The sequence below is a fragment of the Danio rerio genome, chromosome 6, assembly GCF_049306965.1.
Source record: "Danio rerio strain Tuebingen ecotype United States chromosome 6, GRCz12tu, whole genome shotgun sequence".
Lineage (NCBI taxonomy): Eukaryota > Metazoa > Chordata > Actinopteri > Cypriniformes > Danionidae > Danio > Danio rerio.
The window spans coordinates 1,940,747-1,959,486 of record NC_133181.1 but is presented as its reverse complement, the minus strand read 5'-3'; the positions used below and the strand labels follow the sequence as shown (position 1 = coordinate 1,959,486).

General features: G+C 39.3%; 1 protein-coding gene across 3 annotated transcripts; it reads left to right on the top strand.

Moving 5' to 3' along the window:
* The first annotated feature begins 1,071 nt into the window (after window positions 1-1,071).
* Window positions 1,072-16,945, top strand: LOC137495879 (protein NLRC3). Of its 3 annotated transcripts, none has more exons than XR_012407503.1 (10): window positions 1,072-1,219; window positions 1,639-1,938; window positions 2,662-2,682; window positions 6,700-8,542; window positions 8,670-8,843; window positions 10,368-10,461; window positions 10,692-10,859; window positions 11,308-11,481; window positions 13,573-13,746; window positions 15,392-16,945. XR_012407503.1 is itself a non-coding variant. In XM_073953491.1 (10 exons), the coding sequence occupies exons 2-10, from the start codon at window positions 1,680-1,682 to the stop codon at window positions 15,591-15,593; spliced, it is 3,189 nt and encodes a 1,062-aa protein (XP_073809592.1). In that variant the 5' UTR covers window positions 1,072-1,219; window positions 1,670-1,679; the 3' UTR covers window positions 15,594-16,945. The 3 variants fall into 3 exon arrangements, 2 of the variants coding, with proteins under 2 accessions (XP_073809592.1, XP_073809591.1); XM_073953491.1 differs by having other exon boundaries at window positions 1,670-1,938; window positions 10,288-10,461; XM_073953490.1 differs by having other exon boundaries at window positions 10,288-10,461.
* Window positions 16,946-18,740: the final 1,795 nt, after the last annotated feature.

Sequence of the window (18,740 nt, the reverse complement as noted above, 5' to 3'; positions counted from 1 at the left end):
ATGTTGGACTTTAACTGCAGTTTGGCTCTTTCATTCAGGGAATTCATTCATGCCCCTCGCGACAAACGAGGTATTTGATTCGAGGAACTGCTCTAAGCGTGTATTTTTCATGCAATGTTTGATACCGCACGGCGAATGAGAGAAAAAAAAACTCCGCATTTCCCGGAAACTTAGATGCACACGGCAGGTAGCGTCAGAAAGTGGCGTGTGTTATTCCGGTCACTAAATGCGGTGCTAACATTTCTGCACTCAGTGCTATAGTTAACTTAATTCGATACGAGCAAACTGAATAAACAAAGAGCACTGGTCGCTCACTTACCAAATCTGTAGAGACAGGACAATCACCAGCAACTAGAGCCTCGTCTTTATGGAGAGAATACTACAAGCAAATCCAGATTTCAGCGTTTGCAGATGAGAACAGCTCTCAGGTAAACAATAATCCTCCTTAGACACGTAAGTTATTGTTGTCGAGCGTCGCGTACACTGTTAATCCACACGTGAGACTGAGCTCTCACAGAGAGAAAATGAAAACGAAACTTAACTGTAGCAAACTATAAAAGCAACACTTCACGCTTGTTTTGCCAACACAACATGGCGTCTTTGTGGTGTAAACACGGTGACACTAATGAATATTAATGAAGTTGCACAATAGAGCGCGCTGATTGGTTTGAACCAAGCTTTACTCATGCATTAATGCAGCACACTGTAAGACGTAATAAGACTCACTCTGGCACAGACGTCCAGTCTGCACGCTGGAATACACGCTATTATGTCATGACCGTGACGCAGCTTCAAAAATTCGTTTCAAACAGGAAGTACGAATTTGCTTGAAATAACGCAAAAACAACCAATTTACACTTTTTAGTGAAATATAGGTGTCCTAATAGTGTTTTTAGCAGTGTGGGACACATATACGACTGTCAAAAGCTCAAAAAATGTGTTCTGGTGTTTCGTGACCCTTTAAAAACAAATCAGCACCGAGACACAAGAGATGTCTGATTGTGATCGTCTGCATAGTTTCCTCACATAACGCAAAACTCCTGAAAAACCTGTTTTGCTCCGTTTGTTTTTTGATTCTGAAATGGTCACTTGAATTCAGCAGAGACGCACGCAAAGGTCTCCAAAAGTGAAAGAAAACTGGCACTCCAGTTGAATCAGAGACCAGTTACAGACGACGACGAAGTACTGTATCTACAAATAGTATCATTCACTGTACAAGGTGAGTCGCCAAATATAATATTTTAACTATATCTTCAGTAATAATAGCAGATTCATGTGTAACTAAAACTGATCAAAACTAAAGAAATGTAAAAGCTTTAATTTCTTAAAGTACCCCTTGCTTAAATACAGAGACTTATTTAAAATTTTACTTAATCTATTATATTGTATTTACTTTGATAAACTTGGACCATGTGCATTCATTCAATATTTTACTTTAATTAATTTATAATATGAACATCTAAACTGAAGTCTTTGTCTGAGGATTTAAAATGGGAAAGATTCTTAAACTTTCACACTTTCACAGCATTGGTAAAGTTAATGTTACCTTGTCTTGTTTTTTATACCAGAAAAGTCTTGTTTTTATGCCTGAAGTCTTGTAAATAACATATATTTATTTTGATATTTCTTCCTCTGCAGATTTTTAAAAAACCTTTTCCATCTTCAACAGGCCCTGAAAAATGGCAGCTTCTGTTTTAGACCTGCTTTACGACACTCTGGATGATCTAGAACAGGACAGACTGAACAGATTTCGGAGTTACTTAAAAGCAGATCGGCGAATCCGAGCTGGTAAACTGGAGAACGCTGGTTACACTGAAATCGTGAATCTGATGATGGAGTTTTACAATCAAAAAGAAGCTGTGATGATCACACTGTACATCCTGAGGAAGATGAGGCAGAACCAGCTGGCTGAAGAGTTAGAGAACAAGTATGAAGAAGGTAAAGATACTAATGAACGTCAGCATAGACACACATATTTGTGAATATTCCTGAAAGTCAATCTCAGAGTGTTGAATTTGATGTAGGCTCTGTACAGTAGCCACACTGTAAAACATTATATGATTAATTAGTCCTGACAGCAAATGTTTTAGGTCTTTGAAACGTATTAAACTAAGTTAATAATTTTCAAACTTAATATTATAAATTATGCAAGCTGTTTTAAGTCAGTTTAACATAAGTTCAATAGACTCATAAGGTTAATTTGATTCAGCTTAAATTTAAGGCAACCAGGATTTTTTTTTAAAGTACAGGAGATAGAAAGGGTTCAACATGTCTGATAATAGAAGAAATCAAGCAAATTAAGTTCATTAAACAAGAAGACTGTTCTTATTTATATGTTTAGGAAGACTGTATTTATTTGATCAACACTTCAAAATATAAAACACCCCAAAAATATTAAAATGTACAATAGTTTTCTGTTATTATTCTGTTATTATCTGGTAAAAATGGGCATGTCACTTCATATTTTGAGGATTAACTAATGAAGACATGTAGTGAGCAACATTTTAATGAGACATTTCTAACTTTATACATTTACTTCTTAAACCATTTCATCCTTGCAGATGTAAACTTTCTTAAAATCGAATTATAGCGAAACAGCGATGTTAAAACTAATTAGTTGTGTTATTAGTCTCATATGTTCTCTGTTTTGTCTCTTCACAGTGCACAGTGGATTGGAACAAGGTGAACCAGCTTGATTCATTTTTTACACTAGTTTAAAATCATTTTAAAAGATCTGTTGTTTGTTTTAATCTCAGTACATCGTTGTTTTGGGTCATGCAGTGTAGGCCTGATAAAGTGGGGGAGAGGCAGATTACCATACAGTATTCTCTTCAGGCCCTGACTTAACAATAGTAAACAGATTGTATATTGAAACACATCAATGTCTCTATTGATTCCATCACTACAAGCTGAAGTCATGAACTGTAAAGTGACACCAAACCAACCCAGGCTCATACTGAAAATGTACCTCTATATACATTTCTGGAGACCGCAAAATACTTCCCAGGATATATATATATACATACATATATATATATATATATATATATATATTTTTTTTTTTTTTTTTTTTTTGCAGTTTAGCAGTTTTTGTTTTCGTGAATCCATGAGAGGCTGCTGTGGACTCCTTTTCAGATCTTAAATTTCTCTTGCGATTGTCATTCACTCCTGCTGTTCTCGCATAAACCCACCAGAGGCCGCTGTTGATTGACTGACTGACTGACTGAATTACTGATTGATTCACTGACCAACCAATTGACTGACCCACCCTCCCTAAACACAACCAATTTTATTGCCCACCCACTTCCCTAAACCCAACCGACAGCTTTCAAAAGCAATCCAGAAAAAGAAAAGACCTTGTCTGTTTATTGAGTTTTTTGGGATCTGTTTTTTGTCTTACCTGCTTTCTGGAACCGCTCTTCAACAGACACAAACCTTGTCGTCCTGGTAAACTCCTCTCTGTGTCTCAAGTCTCAAGCGGCGAGCGAACAGGACTAACTGGTTACAGTAGATAAGCTGTCCATACGGAGGTAAGCGGTCAGCGCAAAAAGGAATGTCGTCAAACCCGTTGCTTAATTTGTGAATTGCAAGGTCTCGGAACAGATCGAGGTAACAGATCTGTTACCCGAGAAAGTGTCTCGCACTAAAGTGGAAAGTGGGGGGGTTGGGGTTTGGTGGGGTGTTGGATGGCAAAGGGGTGTCGAGGACGAGAATCGCGGAAGAAAGTGAAAGTGAACAGTGGACGGGGGAGCAGGGCGGTTGAAGAGGGGGATCAGTAAAATGAGGTGCCGGATCAGATTTCAGAGGAGCCGGATCTGGATCTGGCGTGTTCTGGCACAAATTAAGCCCTGGTCAAACCGCTCTAAAGCGTTTGTTTAAAAAAATTAAATGCAGCCAAACATACCTCTGGCTACATAATTTGCTGTCTCCAGAAATGTATATAGGGATACGTTTTCAAAATGATCCTATGTTGCACCAAACATGACAAAGTTATATGAAAGAAGATCATGAGCAGATGAATTGTGTACGATGAAATGCACATGGTTTCTGTAAGACAAATGGCAGAGATTGGAGCTTTGAGAAATTTCTGCTACATCAGAAGAACTCTTCCTATGTTCAGAATGTCCCTGTAGTCCCTCATTAGTACAGAAGAAATAGTATAGACCAGTGGTTCTCAAACTGTGGTACGTGTACCACTAGTGGTACTCGAGCTTCCTTCTAGTGGTACGTGGAGGAATCAAATATGTAATATGTACATGTTACATATATGTAAAAATTTATCAAAATGATTTGTATATGAATATGACAACGTATAGCCCATATATACGATATGTTAATACTTTACATTTAAGTACAGCAATTTTCTCTTTACTTTTTAAGAACAGTAACCTACCATTTTTAACTTTAAAAGCACATTTTAATTTAAATGTTGATGTTTTTAGTTTTTCTTTTTGTTTTTTTTACATATAAGCACAGTACAGTCTTAACGTTCAGACTATTTATAATGTTTAAAGTGGCTGACTATAAAAAATATTCTTAATAATAGTAACTAATCTGACACGTTTTTGAACTGTGCAGAGCTGTAGTTGCTTAATTTGGTCTACTACGCTACGTATTTCAATACTTCTCATTTTGGTGGTACTTGGAGAGACTATTTTTTTCTGAGGTGGTACTTGATGAAAAAAAGTTTGAGAACCACTGGTATAGACCATTTTGAGGATTGTAAACAATAACAACGGTCCTGATGTAGTTCCTGTTTTACATTTTTAATTTCCATAGCTTCTGGGATTCCTGAAAGATTCACATAATGATAAATAATGATATGATAGCTGTTTTAACATGAAGAGAGAATTGCCTCTTGTTACAGTTATGAAATAAGCTGCATCCCAAATGGCACACTATACACTATGTACTTATGCACTTACACACTCAACAGGATAGTACATGTATGTAGTGTCATCTCAAATGGCACACTAATGTTTTTTTACTAAGCGGAAATTCAAACCGTTTCCCTGATGACGTTTGACGGTCGCCAAATCAGTGAAATAAACAACGAAATTATTAAATAATACTTGCCGTGAGTATAACCGCATTCACCATCGGGAGGTGCTATAATCACTCACGTTGGAGAATTTTGCTTTCACCATCCAAAATAAATAAAGTTATCCAACATGTGCGTCCGATAGCTCCGCCCCTTCCGCTACGTAAGCAAACCTGCGGTCGTTGAGTGCGTGAAGTGTCCATCAATACACACTTCATTTTAGCGGCTGAATGAGTGCATCATCCGGGTAATGAAAGTGCACTTATTATCTTAAGAGTTTTCAGTGTGAACGCACTACTTACACTATTTATACTACAAAATGGCGTAGAATAGTGCATTAGTATGCGATTTGGGATGCAACTATAAGCTGTGTCCCAAATGGCACACTATACACTATGCACTCATGCACTATGTACTTATGCACTTACACACTCAACAGGATTGTATATGTATGTAGTGGCGTCCCAAATGGCACACTAATGTTTTTTTACTAAACGGAAATTCAAACCGTTTCCCTGATGACGTTTGACGGTTGCCAAATCAGTGAAATAAACGACCGAATTATCAGATAATACCTGCCGTGAGTATAACCGCATTCACCATCGGGAGGTGCTATAATCACTCTCGTAGGAGAATTTTGCTTTCACCATCCAAAATAAATAAAGTTATTCAACATGTGCGTCCGATAGCTCCGCCCCTTCCGCTACGTAAGCAAACCTGCGGTCGTTGAGTGCGTGAAGTGTCCATCACTACACACTTCATTTTAGCGGCTGAATGAGTGCATCATCTGGGTAATGAAAGTGCACTTATTATCTTAAGAGTTTTCAGTGTGAACGCACTACTTACACTATTTATACTACAAAATGGCGTAGAATAGTGCATTAGTATGCGATTTGGGATGCAACTATAAGCTGCGTCCCAAATGGCACACTATGCACTATGCACTCATGCACTATGTACTTATGCACTTACACACTCAACAGGATTGTATATGTATGTAGTGGCGTCCCAAATGGCACACTAATGTGTTTTTACTAAAAGGAAATTCAAACCGTTTCCCTGATGACGTTTGACGGTTGCCAAATCAGTGAAATAAACGACCGAATTATCAGATAATACCTGCCGTGAGTATAACCGCATTCACCATCGGGAGGCGCTATAATCACTCTCGTAGGAGAATTTTGCTTTCACCATCCAAAATAAATAAAGTTATTCAACATGTGCGTCCGATAGCTCCGCCCCTTCCGCTACGTAAGCAAACCTGCGGTCGTTGAGTGCGTGAAGTGTCCATCAATACACACTTCATTTTAGCGGCTGAATGAGTGATCATCCGGGTAATGAAAGTGCACTTATTATCTTAAGAGTTTTCAGTGTGAATGCACTACTTACACTATTTATACTACAAAATGGCGTAGAATAGTGCATAAGTATGAGATTTGGGATGCAACTATAGTTTGATAACAAGCAGGAAATGTTCATGGGCCAATGACATTACCACATTGAAATTGTATATATAATATTTTCCAAGCTTCCAGCAGTATAAATTGTAACCCCATATGTCTGCACCAGATGAATTATGACAATGTGAAAACTTTTGTTGTTCATTTTCTAATATAGCTTTGCTCATGCTTTGTCCTATTTGCTATTTTTCATAACAGAGGATCTCTGGCTGCAGGAGTTGTTGAAAACTCACAAAATAAAGATGAAGATGAAAGTAGAACAAATATTCGAGGGTAAACAAATTAAAAAAGCAAATCTCAAAGAGGTTTACACAGAACTCTTCATTACAGAGGGGGATATTAGAGAGGTCAATCGAGAACACGAGATTCTGCTGATTGATGATGCCTTTAAAACCTGTAAAGCACAGAACAAGACCAAGCACGAGGCAATCAAATGCAATGATGTGTTTAACCTGAACAAAGATCAGCAGGAAAAGATTGTGTTGACCAAAGGCATCGCTGGCGTTGGGAAAACTGTCTCAGTGCACAAGTTCATTCTGGACTGGGCAGAAGGCAAAGCCAATGATGAAATAGACTTTGTGTTCCTGCTTCCTTTCCGAAAGATGAACTGCATTAAAGACACCAAGATCAGCCTGCTGGAGCTTCTGCAGAGATTCAACCCTGAGCTGAAGGACCTGGAAACCACACAGATCGTCCATATTTGCAGTTGTACGCTTGCGTTTATCTTTGATGGCCTGGATGAGAGTCGACTGCCTTTGGAGTTTAAAAGTGGAATGGTGACGAGTGTTAAGGAGCGATCATCCGTAGATCAGCTGTTTACAAGTCTGGTCAATGGCAGTCTGCTTCCATCAGCTCTGATCTGGGTGACCTCACGGCCAGCAGCAGCCAATCAGATCCCTCCTGAGTATGTGGGGCTGACCACAGAGGTGCGAGGATTCGCTGACCAGCAGAAGGAGGAATACTTCAGAAAGAGGATCACAGACGAGGCTCAGGCCTCTAGAATGATCTCACACATTAGGAAATCTCCTAGTCTCTACATCATGTGCTACATCCCTGTGTTCTGCTGGATCACAGCTACTGTCCTTACAGACATCCTTACGGGGAAAGATGAAGAGACCATCAACACAACACTCACTGAAATGTACATCCACTTTCTGCTGATACAGATGAACTTGAAGAGCCAGAAGCATGATCAGAAAACTGAGAGGGAACGCACCAAGCTGTTAGATTCTAATAAAACAATGATTCTGAAGTTAGCAAAGCTAGCGTTTGAACAGCTGAAGAAGGACAATGCTGTGTTTTATGAGGAAGATCTGAACGCATGTGGCATTGATGTACACGGAGACTTCGAGTCCATAGGGATGCTCACTGAGATCTTTCAGCAAGAGGCTGGACTTCATGAGCTAAAGACCTTCAGCTTTGTGCATCTGAGTGTTCAAGAGTTTCTCGCTGCAGTGCATGTGTTCCTCTGCTACCTGGACAAGAACATGGAGGAGCTTCAGTTCTTCCTTGAAGAGAAACAAACCCGAGTTTGGTACAAACGTCTGCTTTTCTCTCAGTCAGCGCTACACGCAGATATTCCATTGCATGATTTACTGACACACGCAGTTAACAAAGCAGTGCAGAGTGAGAAAGGACATTTCAACCTGTTCTTGAGATTTCTGCTGGGCATTTCACTGGAATCCAATCAGAAACTTCTCAAAGGCCTGTTCACACACAATAAAGACAGCAGAGACAGCATCACAACAACTACTAAACACATTACAGAAATATTACACAGCCAGGACGTCTCAGCAGAAACTTCAGTCAACCTGTTTTACTGCTTACTGGAGCTCAAAGACGATTCGTTATATAAGCAAACGAAAGAATACTTAAGGACAAATTTAGGAAAACCCCTGTCATCCTCCATGTGTTCACTGCTGGCGTACGTACTGCTGATGTCAGAGGAGGTGCTGGATGAGCTCAACCTGAGGATGTACACACGTTCATTGGGAGGCTGCTTGAGTCTCCTACCAGTTGTGAGATGCTGCAGAAAAGCCATGTAAGTAACACAATGACAGTTTCATTTTTTGCCTATAAGTTTGAATATTTAATGTAATTTCTCAAATAACGCTGTTCACATAAAATAAGCACCCAAATTTATCTTGATCAAATGTCCTGTTTTACAGACTCTCCATGTGCAGTCTTAATGATTCCTGCTGTGAAACTGTGGCTTTAGCCCTGCAGAACCTAAACTCACCATTGACAGAGCTGGATATGAGTTCCAATATCATCCAGGATTCGGGAGTGAAGCTGCTCTGTGAGGGAATGAACAGCCCACACTGTCAGCTGAAGAAACTGAGGTTTGAGATTTAATGTATCTATCCAATTAAAATGTATATTGATGACAATTATATATTTCTATGGCTTCACTTTTTTCACATTTGTTTATGTCACAGCCTATTTCAAAATGGATTAAATTTATTTACTTCATTCAGGATGTCTCTGTACATCGCTGCATTCCTCTTTCCCTCTATCCTGACTAGTCTTCCAGTTCCTGCTGCTGAAACACATCCCCACAGCATGATGCCAACACCACCATGCTTCACTGTAGGGATGCTGTTAGCCTGCTGATGAGCGCTGCCTGCTTTTCTCCAAACATAACGCCTGGCGTTCACTCCAAACAGTTCAGTTTGAGTCTGATCAGAGCAGAGAGTTTAGTTTCTGATGCTCTGAGAGTCCTTCAGATGTCTTTTGGTAAACTCTAGGCGAGGAGTGTCTTCCGTCTGGCCGCTCTACCATACAGGCCTGATTGGTGGATTGCTGCACAGATGGTTGTCCTTCTGTAAGGTTCTCCTCTCTCCACAGAAGAACGCTGGAGCTCAGACAGAGTGACCATCGGGTTATTGATCACCTCCCTGACTGTGGCCCTTCTCCCTGATCACTCAGCTTAGATGTCCGGCCAGCTCTAGGAAGAGTCCTGGTGGTTAAACATCTTCCACTTACGGATGATGGAGGCCGCTGTGCTCATTGGAGCTTTCAGAGTTGCAGAAATGTTTCTGTAAGCTTCCCCAGCCTTGTGCCTCCAGATAATCCTGTCTCGGAGGTCTACAGACGATTCCTTTGTCTTCATGCTTGGTTTGTGCTTTGACATGCACTGTCAACCCTGGGCCCTTATATAGACAGGTGTAGCCTTTACAGATCATGTCCAATCAGCTGAATTGAGCACAGGTGAACTCCAATGAAGCTGCTGAAACATCAAGAATGATCAGAGGAGACAGAATGAACCTGAGCTTCATGTAGAGCTTCATGCCAAATGCTGTGAATACTTATGTACATCTGATTTTACAGCTTTTTTATTTTTTAATAAATCTGCAACAATTTCAAAAAATATTTCTTCACATAGTCATTATGGGGGATTGTGTGTAGAATGCTGAAGAAATCAATCAATCGAATCCATTTTGGAATAAAGCTGGAGCATAAACAAATGTGGAAAAAGTAAAGTGGTATCAATGCTTTCTGGATGCACTGTGTTTGTGTGTGTGTATATATATATATATATATATATATATATATATATATATATATATATATATATATATATATATATATATAAACTTATATGTTTTATTGTCAAAAATACTACATGGGTTGTGTGTTTGTGTCCTGAAAAACTATTGCTGAACTCCAGTACTTGTTGAAGGGATTGTTATGAATCACTTTTACTGTTATCAACCTCAGATGAAGATGTTAATAATTTAAAAACCTAATTATTGGATGTATTTTGTCCTTTTTTATGCTGTTTAGTTTGGACTTCTGTATGCTCACTGATCAGTGCTGTGAGAGTTTATCATCAGCTCTACAATCATCAAACTCTCGCCTGATAGAGCTGGACATGAGTGATAATAACCTGCAGGATTCAGGAGTGGAGCTGCTCTGTGAGGGACTGAAGAGCTCAACATGTCAGCTGGAGAAACTGAGGTTTGAGATTGAATGCATCTATCCAATTATAAATGTTTATTGATGGCAATTATCCATGAACTTTTAAATGAACAAAAATGATTGAGTAGATTGTCTAAATTGGGAAGCATCCTCTAATATTTCTGTGTCACCTACAAATATGATAACCCTCATATGACAAAAAAAAGTGAAAACATGATTTGAAAATAAAATTGATTTAAAAATCTGTACATTTCATTACTTTTATTTAGAATGGGATCCTGTAATCTCACCGGTCAGTGCTGTGAGAGTTTATCATCAGCTCTACAATCATCAAACTCTCGCCTGATAGAGCTGGACGTGAGTAATAATGACCTGCAGGATTCAGGAGTGAAGCTGCTCTGTGATGGACTGAAGAGCTGTCAGCTGGAGAAACTGAGGTTTGAGATTCATATAATTCAAATATAATTTAAGTAAATGTGTGTATTTAAAGCATCACATCTTTTTTCATTATTTTTTATTTTATTAATTTACAACTGTAGCTTAAATCTGACTAGACACAGATGTAGTTCAAATGCAGTAGGTAAAACATGTAAGTCTAACAATGAAGCAAGGCTCCAGTGTTAGAAGATGCACAAAATCTACTACAAAATGTTTAAAAGTGCACAAAGCAGGTGAAGGTCCTGGCCTCAAAGCGATGACAGTTTAGAGAAAGTATATGTGACATTAAAAATATCGAACTCTCCAAACCTTGTGCTCCTTTATATTTGGTATTCCTACTCATTATTCAGTAATTTAACAGATGCTATTTTCAAAACCCACATGAAGCTGAAACATTTTAAACAATAAATCTACATGTATCCTCTTTTTTTTTTTTATGAAATTCAGATTAGAACAATGTAATCTCACTGGTCAGTGCTGTGAGAGTTTATCATCAGCTCTACAATCATCAAACTCTCGTCTGAAAGAGCTGGACGTGAGTAATAATGACCTGCGGGATTCAGGAGTGAAGCTGCTCTGTGAGGGAATGAAGAGCCCAAACTGTCATCTGGAGAAACTGAGGTGTGACATTCAGATGTCTTTTATATGTTGGTTTGATGCACATTGGGTATCATTATACAAATCAAAAATAATGGTGAATGTAGTGATATTTTTGTGAAAAATTACAAATTAAAAAAAAAAAAAACTAATCTAAGGAAGCCCTGGCATTGATTGCCAATTCACATGCTGTATATAACAACCCAAGCTCATTCTGGAAACGTAGCCCCGCGGACGTTTCTGGAGACCGCGATTTACGTGGCTGGAGGTACGTTCGGCCGTGTTTAGTTTTTCTCAAGCTCCTCTTCGCGCTCGCCGGCTGACGGCTCGCCTCCGAGTGGAGGGCTTTCCTGCTGCTACCAGTTTGTCCACTTAGCTCGCAGCGTTACGTCGGTGGAGCGGAGACCCGGAGGAGGAGGAGCCGGCCACGGGGACGACCGGGATTGGGTCCGGGGAAGAGCGGTTCCAGAAATTAGGTAAGATGAAAAACAGAATCCGAAAAATAAGGGCGAGAACGCGGCGGGATCCGAAAACACGGTCGAAATCAAAGACGAGGGTTTTTGTTTTTGTTTTTCTGGACGGCTTTTGCTAACCGTTGCTTGGGTTTAGGGAAGGAGGAGGAGGAGGAAGAGGGTGGTCGGGTCGGCCAATCGGCCAGCCGCCCAGTCGATCATTCGGTCGTTCAGCCAGCCAGCCAGTCGGACGAACGGTCGCCTCCGACTGCTTTTCGCGCGAGAACAGCGCGGGCGCGAACGGATTCGCGAAAACAAAAACTGCTCAAATACGTACCTACCGGGACGTATTTCGTATGGAGACAGATTAGACTCAATAATAATTCACGCAAAAGACACAATGTACACATGCGTAGCCAAATTCGAGTAGGTACGAGTAGCCCTGACTCTGCCAGGAAAGTCTAAAAAATACACACACACGTATCCAGGGGGAGTCGTACGTGAAAGAGGATTTGCACATTCTCATTCAGGATGAACTCGCAAGTTTTAAACTTTCAAAACTTTTTGTACACTCTCATAAATTTGCAAATCGTGTTTTGCATTTGTGAAACGTATTTTATGAAAATGTATTTTTATTTTGAGCACGTGAAAATTTTTGTGTATATAAATATTTTACACACGTGAATTTGGTTTTATGCACGTGAATTTGGCTACGCATGTGTACATCGTGTCTTTTGCGTGAATTTCTTTTGAGACTAACCTGATTCCATAATTTCGCAGTCCGCAGAAACGTCCACGGGGCTACGTTTCCACAATGAGCCCGGGTTGGTATATAAGCAGAGTTACATTAGCAAACATGCATATAACCATGAGTTAAGACCATATCTTTTTTCCCGTTTTCTCCCGTATGTATTTTCAATCTTTCTATGCAGGTTGGCAATGAATAGCCAATCCTACCTTTATGCAACCCATACCGCTTAACCACCAGGGCACATCCCTTGCTCTCAAATAAATAAATATAAAAACAGATGGATTTCCTTCCTTACCATTACAGGCGCCGTCGCCCCTCCTATGCAATCCTCCAAACAGTCAGTTCATGTAGCAGTGCGTGACTGTCAGCTCTCCGTAGTGATAAATAGGTGCCTGTACACGCAATTTGAAGCTGTGTGAAAGTCTGGGTTTTGGGTGGCTGTTTGAATGGTTTGAACAGACATATACACATAATTAATAATAATAATAATAACATCTTAAAGAAGTCGATTTTGGTGGATTTTCTTTCAAACGCAACTAATGAGATTTGATACATTGTCCTGTATTTCTTTATAATAGCTGTTAATTTTAATTGTTAAAACTGTTTGCTAGTTTCTTTGCAGCTTTTTCTAATGTATACTATTTATTATATCCTTTGTAAATAATTCATTCGTTCATTCATTTTCTTTTAGGCTTAGTCTCTTTATTAATTTGAGGTATCCACAACGGAATGAACCGCCAACTTATCCAGCGTATGTTTTATGTTTTACGCAGCGGATGCCCTTCCAGCTGCAACCCATCACTGGGAAACATCCATACAAACTCATTCACACAACTTTACTAGGGACAATTTAGCTTACCCAATGGATGTAAATGGATGTAAAATTACCGTCTTTTTCCATTTGCTGTTTAGATTGTTCTCCATTAATCTCACTGACCAGTGTCACGAATCTTTGACATCAGTTCTACAATCATCAAACTCCCATTTGTTAGAGCTGGATCTGAGTTTCAATGACCTGCAGGATTCAGGAGTGATTCTGCTCTGTGATGGACTGAAGAGCCCAAACTGCCAGCTGGAGAAACTGAGGTTTGAAATTTATTAATTTGGTTTAATTTAGTTGCTAATAAGTACAATATAACATGTGTTATTATTTATTTATCACATTGATAAAATATTAAAGGGGAAATGAAGCACTCGGTCAAGTTGTCATTATTTTGTACATTGGATTACACTTTAATGAAAATATATTAAACAAACTCGATTAATGTAACTATTTAGAAGAAAACAGCGTGCTTTACTATAGATTTTAGACGTAGGGCGCTGCCATCTTGGAATAGTGCTAAGTCTGATGTCACGGGGTTGGTTCTGTTCCCTCAGCTGAACAGATGCAGTGGAAGTAAAGGACTGAACACACAGACTGAACAGCCTAATTTAACCCAATGTGTGAAATTGTGGACGTTGAGCTGCTGCAAATACAAGCATGAGATGTGTGTCTAATATAAAAATATATATTTATTCTGTTTTTCCCATTTTAATAACTGATCATTTGATGCGCTTTCCTCGACTCTCTGTAATATGCTGCCTGACTGTCTGTCTGGGTTTCACCCATGGTTTCAATAAGGTCCGGTTCTGACGTAATGGGTGCAGGTACTTTCAATTTTCACTACCACAGCCCCTTGCCTCTTTTCTTGTTCAACCCAAACTAAGATCAGTGCGTTTTTTCACATGGCAGGTTTTATCCTTCATACATGTTGAGAGATCGACTTGATCGACTTGATGAGGGAATAAGTCTTGACATAATCCACACAGACGTCACTTAGTAAAGCGTGAAGTCATGTATTATTTTGATTGTTGCATTAGCCTGAATGTAAGTCCCCTCGTCAGGCAGCATGAGAGTGTGGACCAAAGTGCTTCAAACAAAAGGTATTAACAAAAGAAAAATACACAACGCAAGACACCTAAATGCCTGTATTTGTTGTATTTTTACCAGCTCTGTGATGCACATCCACAACTTCAAGCATTGGGTTAAATTAGGCTGTCCAGTCTCTGTGTTCAGTTTGTTACTACCATCTTTTGAAACCCAGACAGGCATTCAGGCAGTGTAATACAGAGAGTGAATCAAAGCGCATCAAATGATCGGTAATTAAAAGGGGAAAAAAAGAAAAATAGAATAATTTTATATAATTTTATATTAGACCAACACCTGATGCTTGTATTTGCAGCAGCTCCACGTCCACAACTTCACGCATTCGGTTTAATTAGGCTTTACAGTCTCCTTTACTTCCACTGTATCTGTTCAGCTGAGGGAACAGAACCAACCCCGTGACATCAGACACAGCAGTATTCCAAGATGGCGGCACCCTAGGTCTAAAATCTATAGTAAAACATGCAGTTTTCTGCTACATGGTTACATTAATCCAGTTAATTTAATACATTTCCATTAAAGTGGAATCCAATGTACAAAATGATGTAAACTTAACCGAGTGCTTCATTTCCTCTTCAATTTGAGACAGAAACAATGAGTTTCAACCCCACAATTTAAGATGGTGTTGATGCATTTTCTTAGAACCTGAAACCCAAACATACCCAAACATTGCTTTTTCCAACAGGAGATAAATCTATGTAAACCATATTCTCCATGTTAAAACCATATTTCTTCTTTATATGTTTAAAATGAATTATATGCTTACTAACCGATTTTTGTTGTTATTATTATTATTATTATGTTCAGATTGGTTTGCTGCAATCTCAGTGATTTTTGCTGTGAGAGTTTGGCATTGGCTCTACATTCATCAAATTCTCATCTTAAAGAGCTGGACATGAGTGGCAATAGCTTACTGGATTCAGGAGCGAGGCCCTACTGTTTGGAGGAGCCAGAAGACTCTATTCCTTGCTTGTGTTTAGTTTGCTGTTTTTCCTCATGTGCTCCTTGACCCCATTTCTCCCCAGTGTTGATTGTGTTCAATTTAATTATTGTTCCTATTGTTTTTTTTTGTTGTTTGTTTGTTTTTTTGTCTCCTGTCCCGCAGTCATTATTATTTCCCTCTTAGGCCCCGTTTACACTAATGCGTTTTAGTTTGAATGCGCATAAGTTTTGCTATGGTTACGCCATCAATCCACACTACGCAAGAGTTTTCAAGCGCCGAAATGGAACGTTTTGGACAAGCTGAAGAGCCCGATTTCATTCTAAAACGCTGCTTCTCCGTCTCAGTGTGGATGGGGGAAAACGCAGACATCTGAAAACAGAGGTCTGGCTGTTGATATTCGCCTCTCTGATTGGGGCTTTTCCTCAATATTAAGTAGCCTACACACAGTTCAGTCCTGCATCCTCTCATTTCTTAATTGTGAATAAACCGAGAAAAAAAACATTTATAGCCCATTGCTAGGGACAAAGATCTATACAAAACAGCTCATATGATCCACGTGAAACAACAACAATTTAAAACAATAGTTTTAAAACCCTTTCTGGTCACAGCAGTGCTCACTGAGCAGTTTGAATTCATGTATTCACTTTGGAGTGATCAGGAGAGATGGTAAAACTGTTTTCATTGCTATCTGTTATACAGTGTTTTTTACAGAATGCATGAAGTTTGCTGAAATGTTTCCTTTTTAACTTTAATTCTCATATCTGTTATATGACAGCCCTCTGTGTGTGTGTGTGTGTTTTACATGTCTTGTATTTAAATGAGACCGGTGCACCTGTTTTCTAATCTCAGAAATGTGTATATTATCATAAGAGTGTGTAATACCTCCAGGCATCCATTATGAGCCTGTTACTTTGAGGGGAAAAAAAAAATTTCTACTGCAAATAGAAAATGGACGGCTAACTATTTCAGTCTAGAATATATGTTAATCTGCTGAATAATTCATGGCTAAACACACTTGTGTCTGTCGTGACTAATTTAAAAACAAATCGGCAGCGACTTCATCAGTGTGTGAGACAGAGCCGAAATTACACTCATATTAATTTTTATAAATAAAGCTACTTAATTAGTAAAGGCTGATTTGTATGAAATAATGTTCAGGCTGTTGTCAGCCCTCCTATTAATATTTTAATTGATTATTGCTGCCTGAGGTGTTTCAGTAGTGTGTTTATTCCTGTTCCATCTAAAACTCCTAATCATTCTGCTATTATATATCGACCACATGAATTAGAATACAACGCCTGAATGTTAAAATGTTTGTTATCATTACCTGCTCCAATATTTTACGTTCTGAATGTTTGTGCAGAAAGATATTAGTGTATTTATTCACTCTCAGAAATAATAAAGCATAAAAGCTGTCACTGCCGTCGTACTTTTTGTTAAAAGGCACACATTTGTACCTGAAGGGAACAAATCGTATAAGAAGTGTACCTACTTTTTTAAGTTATGTACAGTTTTTAGGTATAAATGTGTGCCTTTTAAAAAGGTATAACCTCACTGAGTTTAACTTTATTTTTAAAAGTGTAGAGGATGATACTATTACAGGGCAATTAGTTTAAAACGTGTGATGTATTTACTTACGCTGCATATTCAACCCAGGCTCATTCTGAAAACGTACCCCTACATACATTTCCGGAGAGCACCAAATATATCCCGGGAGAAATGCTTTTTTTGCAGTTTTTGTTTTCGCCAGTCCACCAGAGGGCGCTGCGTGCACTTTTTCAGATCTCAGATTTGTGAGTGCCATTCATACCTGCTGTTCTCATGTAAATCCACCAAAAGCTGCTGTCGATTGACTGATAGACTGACTGACTGACTGACCCACCCTCCCTCTTCCCTAAACCCAACCAATAGTGTTTTCAAAAGCACTGACTGACCAGCACCCACCCCCAGTCTTCGTTTGCAACCGGTATGCGCAGTTGAACCCGTGACATCATGTGTGACATATGTTGGTAATTCCCCTATCAGGACGCAGGCCGCGTTGTAAAAAAAAAAAAGTTTGTCAAATTGCACAAAAAAATCCACAAGATCGCGAAAGGTGAACCGCATTATAGCGACAGACCACTGTATATTCAACTCAGGCTCATTTTAAAAATGTAGCCCTATATATGTTTCTGGAGAGCGCCAAATACTTCCCAGGAGCTACGTTCTTTTAGCAGTTTTTGTTTTCACAAATCCACCAGAGGGCGCTGTGGATGCTTTTTGAGATCTCAAATTTCACTCACAAGTGCCTTTTACGCCTGCAGTTCTCATGTAAATCCACCAGAGGCCACAGGTGACTAAGTGACTGACTGACTGACTGACTGACTGACTGACTTACCGATCAACTGAGCCACCCTCCTCCTTTCCCACACCAAACGAACAGTTTTTAAAAGCTAACCAGAAAAGAATTGCCTGATTTTTTACCACATTTTTTTTATATTTTTTCCACATTCTCACCCTGTTAACTTTCTATTTATGGCTTCTGTTTTTGTCTTGCCTGCTTTCTGACACCATTCTTCACCAGACTCAAATCCTATAGCCGCCTTTTCACTGCACACGACAAGCGACAGACCGGAAGTCATTCATTTCCAATGTAGAGCAGTGCGGGAGCTGCGTGGAGTTCCGATCATCTCCGTATGCGGAAAATTCGTTGAAATATTTGAACTCCTGCGACTAGACAGTATGCGACCTGCCGACCGGATATGATGTATTCCAGTTTTGCCCACGCAGATCCCTGCGCGCGAGATGAGAAATAGGAGTTTATCTATATTAAAAAAGAAACTTTTCTTTTCATAGATGTAAGTAAGAAAGTATTAAAAATATATATTTTAATGTTGTCTCCACATTCCCTCCAATATTTTAGCCGTCTATGAGTTTCTAGTATTCATTCATTCATTAAACTATGTAAACGCACAGAGAATAAAGGCTCTTGCTTTTGCACTCCTTTATTTCGGACACCGTGTCAATCAGTTTCTCCCCCATGGTGCACGACAACACTGAAAATACTGTGCGGCTGCCACAAGGGGGCGTATTCCGACAGTTGTGTTCAAATGTCGTGTGCAGTGGAAAGGCGGCTTATCACCGTGGCAAACTCCTTTCTGTGTCTCAAGTCCACCAGCGTACATGGCGAGCTCCTAGACAAAGTCCGTCCGTACAGAGGAAAGTGGTCAGCTG